The sequence below is a fragment of the Lipophrys pholis genome (genome assembly GCF_963383615.2).
Source record: "Lipophrys pholis genome assembly, chromosome: 14".
Classification (NCBI taxonomy): domain Eukaryota; kingdom Metazoa; phylum Chordata; class Actinopteri; order Blenniiformes; family Blenniidae; genus Lipophrys; species Lipophrys pholis.
Genome location: NC_137633.1, coordinates 11774778 through 11786929, shown reverse-complemented (window position 1 = coordinate 11786929; position 12152 = coordinate 11774778). Strand labels below are relative to the sequence as shown.

At 42.9% G+C, this 12152-nt stretch overlaps 1 protein-coding gene across 3 annotated transcripts; it reads left to right on the top strand.

The window, feature by feature from the left end:
* Positions 1-4: 4 nt before the first annotated feature.
* On the top strand, positions 5-7641 carry LOC308119912 (endophilin-B1-like). 3 transcript variants are annotated; one of them, XM_080480201.1, is made up of 11 exons: positions 45-119; positions 905-1044; positions 1133-1274; positions 2339-2467; positions 2548-2681; positions 3328-3420; positions 3535-3618; positions 3722-3745; positions 3995-4084; positions 4396-4496; positions 5086-7307. In XM_080480201.1, exons 2-11 carry the CDS (start codon positions 988-990, stop codon positions 5705-5707), a joined length of 1476 nt encoding a protein of 491 aa, XP_080336327.1. In that variant the 5' UTR covers positions 45-119; positions 905-987; the 3' UTR covers positions 5708-7307. The 3 variants fall into 3 exon arrangements, with proteins under 3 accessions (XP_080336326.1, XP_080336328.1, XP_080336327.1); XM_080480200.1 differs by having other exon boundaries at positions 5-1044; positions 5086-7641; XM_080480202.1 differs by lacking the exon at positions 1133-1274 and having other exon boundaries at positions 41-1044.
* Positions 7642-12152: the final 4511 nt, after the last annotated feature.

Genomic DNA, 12152 nt, shown 5'->3' with positions numbered 1-12152 from the left:
TCTCACTCTCTGCTCTTACACTATGGTCCCACCAACCGTCTCCTGGTGTATTTTTCACACAAGGAGAGAGACGTCCCAGCGAAAGGCCCTTGCATGAAATAGATCACGTGCATGTATTTGTGAGTATATTTGTTTTGTGTCACCATGAGTTCAGATATTCAGAAGGTCACAGTATTTTTTATTATCGCTTTTCTTGTTTTCGTCAATGCGTGGTTGGTTTTTCAGCTGGCTTTAGGGTAGCTGTTTACTACTCATTTAAATTCAGAAGGAGCTTTCCAAGCTGCGCTAGGATTATTTATACATTTTTTCAGACGTCCTCATCTTGCAGTGGTGGAGTTATTTTTCACGAAAAATAACAAACCGTGTCGGGCAGAGACGTGCACTCTGCAATCTGAACAAATGAATGGTTGTTTACGCGATGACATTATGTCTTCATTCTGAGAAATGAAAACCAGCAGTCAGTATAATCCATATATGTATTATAACAATAACATCGTGTTAGTTTCAAGTTAAGCTTGTGCAAATTTGCGCGAATTGCAACAGTATTAATGTCCTTTAAAAAAAATATTGTGTACCGTGATGCGTTCAAAGAAGCAGATTAAAAATCCGACATACTGATGCGTTCACGGGATACATGAACGTCTCCATCTGTGAGTCCGTGTGGAATAGATCAAACACTAAGCCGTAAAGTCCCCGCTGATTTTGAGGAATAAAACTGAATCGGAACTCTCGTTATGATCGGAGGAGAATAAACGACCTCTCCAGCCGGTGCTGTTTGCACTTGCGCCGCCTTCACGGACTCGGCTGCTCGCCGCAGCTCATAATCTGGCTGAACGGGGGAGAGGGGGGCGGTCAGACTGTTGGAAGACATGGCGGGGTCAGCTGTTTCTCGTCGGTCGTTCAGCCGTCTGTACTGACGCGGTCCCGCCGAGCCGGTAGCGGTCTGCAGGTCGGCCGGAGACTGCGTTCGACCTTGGGGACGCGGTCATGGATCTGACGCGGCTGGCGGTGGATGCGGGTCAGTTCATCAACCGGGCTGTCCAGGTGAGTAATAACAAGCCTTCCTCTGCATTAAAGCGTACACTGGTTACGTTGAGGCGGCGTGTTTGATGTGTTTGATTTATGGCTCCAGTACACCGGGGAGAGTCTCGGCCAGGCCGACAGGACTGACTTTGACCCGGGGCTGGAGGGGCTGCTGGCCCGGGCAGACGCCACCAAGACGTGGACGGACCAGATAATCTCACAGATTGAGGTTTTACTGCAGCCTAGTCCGGGTGAGAGGCTCCAAGATATTATTATTTATTTTAGATGTCGGAGAGATATTTCAACCTTGCACATTTTTCATTTCTAAAGATCTTCTTCTATGTTCAGGGGTGAAAGTAACAGATTACAAATACTCACATTACTAATACTAATTAAGTATTTCAAGTATGAAATGTTTTTTACTAATTTATCTTTGAGACAATTAGTGTATTTTTGTTATTTTCGTTTGTTTAACAAATGTATTTCAAGCAGATGTTTTACAGAATTAATTTGAAGTGGACTTTACATTGTGAGTACACGTGTGTTGTTTTGTTTTTTTAAGTATTTGATATTTTGAGTCGTTTATGAGAAAACTTTGGACTTTTGGCTTAATCATGATTGAATTAGTACTCTTGAATTGCCCAATATTTTGTCCAGATTAACGCATTCTCTCCATGTTTCCACCAAACCAGAGCTGCTACTGTTAAGTAGGCAGTAACAATCATGGCTTATGCACAATAAACCTCTTTAAATGGGTTTGAATGCTTCCCTCTGAAGCTCTTTGTTTCACCTCTGTTTTCTTTCAATCCATTTTCCTGAGCTGCACTGCTTATTCTCAGTGTATTCGGCCTGTTCAGATGAACAGGTTGTTCTTTTGGCCTGTTTGAATCCAATTACCACAGCTAATCATTGGATGGGGTCTGCAATCCATCGCAAAAAACCCAAATAACATTTAACTGGGCGATGTATCAAGGATTTAGTTTCAGATCATATCGTGTTTTGTTCGTCTGCCTGGGCCTTTTTGTCTGCCTGAAGAAGAAAAAATTTAATTGACCCTTGTTTTCATGGCAAAGACAAACGGTTCAAATGCAGCTTTGTATTATTTACTAAAATACAGAATGTCAAGTTTGTGTGAGTAGAATACCGTTTTGAAACCACGCAGATGTTATCCAGCCTGTTAAGCTGTAATGACGAAATGCATGTGTACCTTCTTTAGTGTGTATGTGCACCCGTGGCCGTTATCAAGTCTAGTCTGCCAGCAGGTTTGGAGACGAGATCGTGGTTGAATGTTGACATACGAGTCCTGCTTCAACAGGAGCGCGGCTTGAAGACCGGCTGTACGAGCATCTGGAGTGGAGCGCCCCGCCTCGGCCCCGAGCCAACGAGTTACTGGGAGATCAGATGATCCAAGCTGGGCTGGAGATTGGCTCTAACACCCCCTATGGTGAGTATAAATTTATGTTTAATGCATGAATATCTCTCCAATCATTCCTCAGTGTTTGTTGCTTTTTGCTTGGTGTTCAGGAACGGCGCTGCTGCGGTGTGGAGAGGCTCAGAAGCACCTCGGCGAGGCGGAGAGGAAGTTTGTCCAGAGCACTCAGATACACTTTGTCAATCCTCTCCGGGGTTTCTCTGAGGGGGAATACAGAGCCATACAGGTAACTACACCGCGGCAGCTCATATACTCATCGTCTGCACTTTAGTGTAACTGATAATCTAGCAAAAAGGAGTTGGCGATTTATTTCAGAAACCAGGAAGAGCTGAAGCGAAAAGAGTAAATAACACTAGTGGCTTGTCAAAAGTGGAGTCAGGTGTGTATTTGAGTGTTTGGGTTCAGTGTTGTTCACTCATCCATCACATATAACCAGTTTATTAAGTTATAAACCCAAACAAATATGTATTTGGACTCTAGATTAGTCTTGTCTGAGGTTGTCGAAATTAGGTTTGCTCATTTTAAGAAAAAACATGTTCGAGAATCTCTGGAAGACGAGCTTTATTCAAACTTTTATAACTTTAGTTTGTTGGAAGGAGTGTGTGTCTTCACCCTGGTGTGGCTTTACTATGATGTTCTGACAAACCAGCGATCAGATTCTTTCTTTGAAACATCAGGGGAGCGTCAGGAAATAATGTCAGGAACCACTGCACTTAATCCCCGTGTGGCTGTCCACTGAAATGCCTGACAGGGCAGAATGATGCTGTCCTTCGCTCACCCTCAGTCCCTGCAGTGAAAACAGTCACACTCTGCTCGACATCATATTTTCTACAGTTTGTCTTTGAATCGTAAATTATAATGTTTGTCTCCAGAATGAGCGCAAGATGCTGGTGAACAAGCGTCTAGACTTGGACGTTGCTAAATCCAGACTGAAGAAGGCCCACGAGGCCGACCGAGAGGCCAGAGTGAGTTTCACCGTGTCCCTGATTTTTATCGCTTTATCTGTTTTCTTTAACAAGTCAACCATGCCCTTATCAGTTTATCCGCTAATGTTTCATTTCATCCTCCTTCTTTTTCAGAATCTGAACACTAACCCGCTGGATGACGACTACGTGTCTCACATGTCCTACATGTTCAGCTTCCTGCGTGTTAAATGGCTGAAGGTCAGTGTTTGTGCGAAGGAACGCCAACACTTCAGACACAGGTGAATCTGCTGTTTCGGCATTAATTGAGTGTTTTGTCCTCCGTTCCTTTTTCTACATGCAGATGTGGGCTCAGGAAATCTGTCAGGTTGGTACTTTTGCTATCTTAAGTTCACCTCTGAAATTGTCACCTGCTTATTGAAATAGACAACTGCACCTTCCTGTTGTTCTTGTCCTGAGGGCTTTTTGTTTCTGCCAATGGGATTTTTTTTTGTGTGTGTGTGTGTGTGTGTGTGTGTGTGTGTGTGTGTGTGTGTGTGTGTGTGTGTGTGTGTGTGTGTGTGTGTGTGTGTGTGTGTGTGTGTGTGTGTGTGTGTGTGTGTGTGTGTCTACGTAGGCAGAGATGGAGCTGAGGATCTGTCAGAGTCTTTTCGATCGCCAGTCAGAAATGACAAAACGGGCACTGGAGGGACTTGACAACACACACGTACGTGCACAACAAAACTACACACTGTCACCGACTCAGAGGAAAATCGACAACAGCTGTCACTGTTCAACTTTCTATTGCTATCTCGCTTCCTCTAAAGTCACATCTGCAGTAAATCATAGTTCATTTTTCCTTCACCTGTACCACCTATGAAGATCTGGTGCCCTCCAAGCACTGATCTTGTATATATAGGGCATTTATACGTATATTTAGCTCTCAGTTATCCAATTCAAATGATTTAACCATTGAAATAATGCACAAAAAAACTAAAAAGCAAAATGGTGCTAATTTGTGATACTTTTTCATGTCAGATCAACCACATGGGGAGTCTGACTGACTTTGTGGACGCTCAGGCCAGCTTCTTTGCTCAGTGCAACCAACATGCACAGGAGCTTCACAAACAACTGACCAGGTCTGTACAGTCCCATTCACAACTTCCAAAGATTAACCCGGAAGTACTGCTTGACATTAGTTTGTGTCCCTTCTGAAAGTTTGACACTGTTTGTGATGACCGCGCATCTTTTTGACTTTCAATATTTGGCAGTGACGATTATATAGATGCAAAGATCGATTTGTCTGCTTCAGCTTTTAGTTTTGAGTTGTTTAGCTTTCATAAATGTTATTGGCCAAATCCCGTCAGCAGCGGCAGGATACGAGTAAAGGGATTTGTACGGGGTTGTTGAAAATTGTCTGGATATAATAACTTTCAACGTCAGGTCCAGTCCCAGTCCCTTTTTGAAAAAAATCTTTCTTTACCAGAAGGGTCCTTTGGAAAAAAAACAAACAAAAAAATACTGTCACCAAATAGGTAGGATATGAATGGACTTTGTTTATTTTCAGAATTTGGTGATTCAGTTGGCAAAACATTTCTGTGAGCAAGACGTTTCCTGTCGTCACTGCAAAGATGTATTTATAGCACGAATTCAAGACATCTGGTTTCACAAAGAAAACGAGACTCATGAGAATAATATATGGGTTGTTTTTTATTTTACTCTTTGCAGCATTCCAGCTGTCTTCTGCTCCAACAACTGGCAGTCAGCAATTGATAATGCAGCCAAGCAGCCATCAACAAGTAACCATGTTGCCAGTGAGCCTGTGGAGTTAGATCAGGTCACGTTGCCTTTAGTCGTCCATCAGCTACCAGAATTCGACCAGGACTCGTGGAATTGTACCTCGTCTGCGCAAGCTGGAGCGGATGCCTCTTCAAACACACTGCCACCTGTTGGGACTAATAAAAACAACAACAACAATATCAAGTCCTCCATTCATAGCCCGGATGCCGAGCGCCAATCGGCTATTACCAGCCAGTTATCTGCCAGCCGGGCTCTTGAACACATCGACACGTCAAACCAAGCCGAGCAGGCCCCCCGCAGGACTGACACTGTAACGCCTCCCATCACTAGTGATGCAGATAGTGCCACAGGAACGGCAGTTTCTCCACCTTCACAGCCCAGTGCAGCCACGACCAAGCCCCAAACAGAAAACACAGACTCCACCGAGTCCGTCGCTGCCAACGGTCCGGCCCCGAATTCCCAAATGACCAATGAAAGTGTCGAGCAGCCCAGCGTTAATGGAGAGGATGTCCAGGAGTCGTCGTCAGACAGTCGGGATGTGGTTCACTAGAGATGACAGTCCAGTTGAGGACACCAGGAAAAAATACTTCAGCTTGTGATGACATGGAGTGGAACTTCAGCCGGGGCTGCCAAGCTTGGAGTAAGGTTTGTGAGGAAAAGAGTAGATAAACATAGAAAGGATAGAGAAAGACAGCCGTATTCCCCTACATGGCTTCTTTCTTTCTTGTGTTTTATTTGGGGGGGAGGAGAAAACATCATGGAAAATAAGTTTTAAGTGCAACGTATAACTAATATTTGATTTATTACAGTACATCCAACAAGGACAAATTAAAAGCCATAAAGTAGGAAATATTACTATAGGTATTGTAGTTGTAGACAATAAATATAGAAAGGATGCCACTTTCTGAACGGAACCTTCCAATAGTGCATATCAAGTTCATCAAGAGTTTTCATTTATTAGTTGACTAATTTCTTTCTGAAACACATAAACAGTTTTGAGTTAAAACTGCCGATTATTGTGAGAAAATGAGTTTAGGGTGAAATGCAAGAGTTGGCAGCTCTGCTTCACCCGATATAAACGAGTAGCAACTGGCTTTATAGGCTGAATAACGACAGGCTGTATTACAAAAATACATGGTTTAATTTTTCCCATAGGGAAGCTAATGTGAAGTGGTGGTAAAAGTGTTTATTTTTCTAAACGTGTAATAGTGCCACAGTAATTTTAGCCTTACGACACGTTATTCACGCTGTATGAAAGTGATGTCTGCCGTTGTAGATGTTGTCGCCTGCTCTCTCTGTAACATGATATTCCCTGGCTTCAGGCGAGAAGACGCGGCTGACAGACTGTTATGTATGTATTTACTGTGGTCACTTCTTTTTAGCAACTAAATATTTATTTTTACATTTTGCAAAATAACTGAACTTATCCAGCATTGTGCCAAGTGTATGTGTGCATACCTGTTTGTGAGATTTTATGTGTGTGTCTGTGTGTGTGTGCGCGCTCATGTCTACAGTTTTCTCAAACCTGTGACACCTTCAAAAAGAAGTGTGCGTACACGTGCGTCTCTGCCTTCACGATTATACAAAGTGAGCTCATTTTCCATATGGAGCACAGTGTCACTTCTGTTTATATGTGTGTTAGAAAAGTCCGGGGAGGCGACAGCTCACCGGGTTGAACGGGACCTTTATGCTTCCTCATACGTACTCTGGGTGTTTCCCCACACACACGCTCTCGGGTCACATACACGTTTTGTACCCTTTTACCCTCTTAAAGCCCCTATTAGGTGAAATGGGTCCAAATTTCCACATCCAGATGTTGTTAATTTTCTTCACGGGGGCAGCCCTGATTTACTGTGATGTGGTTCCACTTTGGGGACCCTGAATGGAAACATACACATTAATGCAGCATTGGCCAAACTGAGGTAATCACCCACCAGCTCTATGCTTTTGTCCCGATGCGTGGACGTGTGTGTGTGTGCGGGTTTTGGATCGCCGTAGCTTTCACGATCTGGCCGCTGCCAGCTTTTCACCACTCGTACATGATGCGGTCATGATGGAGTCACGTGTTGTTTTGAGCTGACGTCAGTGTGAGGTTTGGAGTTGTCTTTGGATTCGTGTGAAGACATGGAAATAAACAGTGATGGCATGTCAATCGAGTGTGGACTCTTATCTTCTGTTTTGTTTTGTCTTTTTTTTTTTGTTTGAGGTGTTCCTGTTCTCTTCATGTCAAAACCTTGACATTTACTCATGTACTTCACGCTACCTGCCAAGTGTGTGCTGTCCTGATCAGGCTTTCCAGGCCAACTCCAGCGATGTTCCAGATGTATAAAGAAAACATCCTGACTCACTGTGCAGCTTGTGGTCAAGCTCCACTTGCTTCTCTATTAGTAATTGCGTAAAGCACATAACACAATACTGGGCCCAGGCTGGTTATGACATGATCACATGCTGTAAAACAATTATTAAAACAGCCGGGGGAAGTGTGTGTGTGTGTGTGTGTGTTTCTCCTTCACTTGTCCCCACTCTTCAACTCCTCTATCCAGGGCTGACCAAACAGATTACATCGATTAAGGCTAGATTGTATGATATTGATTTGAGTACAGTCGGGAGGCCTGTGGTTCAATAACATCATAAACACTTTTACCATGCCACTATATCAGCCCTACAATTTCATCTGTGGGCGAAAACACGGCCCCCTCCCACATTTATCAGAGTTTCTTACCTGCTCCTTTTTCCCCTTTTCTCTCACCGAACAAGAATAGATTTTCCTCAAGCTGTCCCTGGTTGCTCGTGAGTGTTCATCCGCTTTACTGACACAGCAAGTTTCTGTCACATTTCCAGCTTGGTTTTATTTTTTATATTTCCAACATGTCCTCTCAGATACTGCAGCTCTCTCACTGGTCTCCACAGGGTACTCTGGTTTGAGGTATGAAGGAAAAGGAAACCGTAAGGATGTTTTTGCATTCCTGGAGCAGGTTATGTGAGCCGTTAAATGTATTTGGGATGCCTCTTATTACCCTGGGATCATTTCTTTTGTCTACCGAAGAGGCAATGACACCGTTTTTCACAAAATACATACATCCACTTCTGTTCCACTTTACCTGCTGACCTTGGTGAAATGCTGGTTACACCCTGGACAGGCCGCCCCTCCATCACACTTCAAACACAGACAGACAATCTCACACGCACTCGCTTTCACAAATAAGAGCAGTTTAGAGTCACTTCTGTTGGCGCCATGAGAGGAAATTGGCCCTGACATAGGCACATGGACAATATGCGAACTCAAATAGCCGTACCAAAGTATATGCATTGTTTCAAATAAAGCACAACAAAATTATGGGCAATCAAACCAAATCCAAATAACACCCCAAACAATGCATTAAGTGACACTGATCAATGAAAAGTAATAACTTAAGATAAACAGAAAAGGTCAGGAAATTTGTGTTTGGTTGTTTATTTCTTTGTTGTAGCAAAAAATCTTATACCAGTTCATAGCTTGATTAATTCCCAGAGCAGAAGCCTGACTAATTAATTATGTTCTCTCTATGAGGCAAACATAGGTCGAATATGTGTTTTCTGTGATGATTAGTCCTTATGTAAACCCAATTATAGGGTCTTTTACCATTTTACATCATCACAGATCTCCTATACTCTGAGAACGCCTCTATTGTTGTACACTGAGTTTTACCAGAATCTCTAAAGTGTCCTCCCCCTCCTGGCCTACATATTAGGGAGACAAAAAAAAAAGGGATCCACCCAAGAATACCACACAGTTCCCATAAACGTGCCAGTGCTGACTGTGTTAGTGTGCGGTTTGTTCATCAGTGAAGTTTTGTTGCTGTTTTCTAACTGCTGTTTTTAGCCAGGATAAACTGGGCAGACACCACCCATCCCCCCCCCCCCCCCCCCCCCCCGTTTAGTCCAAAAAAAACCAGGGGACAGGACTTTTTTGTTTTCTTCTTCTTCTAATTCCGTTCGGTCTAACAAAACTTATTGAAAAGAATATTCTCCATAGATACAACTTACATCACAGTCCCTATCTCTCTATCTTTCTGTCTTTCTGTCTTCTCTCTTCCCTTCATCTGTCATCACTCTTCAGCGTCACAGCCATCTGGGAGTGTTTTGCGTGACAGCTAAACTGTAGGTGTGGTGTGCAGGTGGGGGTGATAAACAGCGTCTGGCAGCTGATGATTAAATGTAGCTCCCTTCTTGTGGAGTCATTTGATGGCTGAAATAGAAAGATGACCTATAGATAGAATGGAGGAGAGAGGGGGGGGGGGGGGGGATAAATGGCAGTAATGCTTTGTAAAGGCACCAAGAAACACAACATGAGAACAGCTCCTCCATCCAATATTACACCACACCTGTAACCTCTAAATTTATTACCTCTCTGAATTGATCCTAATTAGTTGTAGTTTATGGAACCGCACCAGGAAAATAGACACATTCACCTCCACAGTGAGGAAAGGAAAAATGATGTACATTTGTCCCTGACCTTTTGCGCCTTTTTCCCTCCAACAGTCCACCTCTCTGTCTCACCACTCTTGATTCTTTTCATCCGTCTTTTCCTGCAGCTTCTCTCTTTTCCTTAGATAAATCTGCCAGCTTCGGCCTAGTTGCTCCCTTTGCCACAGTTATAGCCGACCCGACAGACACAATCAGACATGCTGGCATCAGCAGTTACACGCTCAGTCTGGAGGTCTGCAGGGAGAAAGGTCAGGGCTTTTCCTTTTACCTTGACATGTCCTACTTCTGCTGCTTCACCTCAGCACCTGTTGCCCACAGCGTGCTGTCAGTAAGAATAAGGTCAGCCGACCTCAGTAAGGAGGCAGCAATAAAATACAATCTAAGGCAGTAAGTGCATTACATTTCGTAGCGTGGCAACAAAAAAGTGATTTCAAGCGGTGAAAACAGAATTATTACGAGCTTGCGGTGTAATCCAAACTCTGCTGTGTTGTAATTTCTTGTTTAAGGATTTGATGCACAGCTCAGGGAGGGACTCTGACTCATCAGACAATCCTAAAAGAGTGTGTGTGTGTGCATTCTGATGTCTCATGGTAACAATGTCAACATATCTATAAAGAACCGACATGTGTTTGATTTATGTTTCTGGCTGTGAAATAAAAGCTTTAAACATGCAGTATATCTCAGAGAATAACTTCCATGTACATGTAGTATTTTGTATTGCGTCCTTCAGATCAGCATGTCCTTGTAATGTGCCTATAGTCGTTTTATTGCAGCGTTGCTGAACTTTCAGCACCGTGTGGGTCGTGTAATGACTGACTCACTCATCAAATCAAACTGAAGGTACATCATTAAGTTGGGGGAAGTTGCTCTACAATCTGGCGAGAAGAGGCTCTTCAAGAAATGGAGAACAAGCAGAACAACATCTAACTAAATAAACTACTAACCTGGGCAGTACAGTGGCGCAGTGATTAGCTCTTCTGCGTCTGGGAAACAGCTTCTGTCCCAGTGCGGTAAAAGCTCTGCTTCAAGCCTGAACTGGTCTTGCACCTCAACCTAAACCTATTTTGATATTTGATAGCCATTTTATATAGTTATATTCAAACAACAATGCACTATTTGTATATGCTCCTGTTTGTATTTCACATTTTATATTCTACAATTTTAATCTACAAGCTTCCGAAGTAGTCAAAAAACATTTCAATATGCTGTAGTACTGTGCAATGACAATAAAGATTCTAAATAAAGATATCTAATTTTTGCACACCCAAAGAGTTTGTTGGTTCAATCCTGGACTGGGTCTTTATGTGTTGATTTTGCATTTCTATCCGTGCATGTATGGGTCGTCTATGGATACTACGGTTTTCCTCCCAAAGTCCAAATAAATACATGTGAGGTGAAATGATAGCCTGAGGTGTGAGACTATGTGACTTATCCCAAAGTGGACGAAACTGTTCAGACGACAGAACTGACCCAAGAGAGCAGGATATTGAATTAAACACAGGAGGTAGCTGTCAGTAAAGCAATCCAAAGCGTGGTTGGTAAGCCTGTGAGGATCATTACAAAGAGGACTGGTAACAGTTGGAATGAACACAAGATGGAGAGCGGCAAAGTGGCCCCTCGTGAGACTGAGGATTATTCTCACTAGAGAGCAACATTGGCTTGATCAGGACAAAGAGACAGCAGCTCGACAAGCAATGACTACCGACACAGAAATTTCAGTAATTGGAAAAGCACCATAAACTCTATAATTGTAATGCATTACAAATGTATTACTGCCAAAGGTATTGATGTCACAATAGCATGTAACTTTACAACATGTTGTTCCAGACGCTGCTGATAGTTGAAAAGCTAATATGAGCTCAGAGAACATTAGTGTAAAATGCGGCGTGTGTTTATCATCATGAACTGGATTCCATAAAGCAATCATGAGTACCGTGAAGTAATCCACATTTTATATACGTAAAGTATTTTATGGTTTTGGATGAAGTGGGTATAGAAGAGGGATGGTTGGCATTTCATGCTACAAAGATAGAAATACTTAGGAAGCCAATAAACATGTTCTTTTTCTGGAAGACATGCATATACCAACAATAAAGAATTAACTATTGAATATACATTGACAACAAACTGGTAAAATAAGATTTTGCAGATTTGAAAATAGATGAGGTCAAGCTGTACAATAACTGGCACTTTCCATTATCACATGTCATTCCTCTCATGTGAGTCCTTGAAAGCAACTTGAACATAGATTATAATATGATCCCGACAGATCATAAGTTGTCTTTTGCTTAACTTTTTTTCCTGCTTCATTTTCTCGCTGTGCCTCTTTCTGTTCACCCCAACTTTCCCTGTGCCCCCGTAACTCTCCCTCGCATGTCCCACTCAGTCTGACTGATGACATTTTACCCCTATCAAAGCATTACTCACTCAATCTCACAGCACCTCAGCTCCGGCCCACCCTCCTCTGTTCCATCCCTCCTTCCTCCCGCTGGCTGGCTTTATAAGACATCACCCCCAACAGCTGGCTC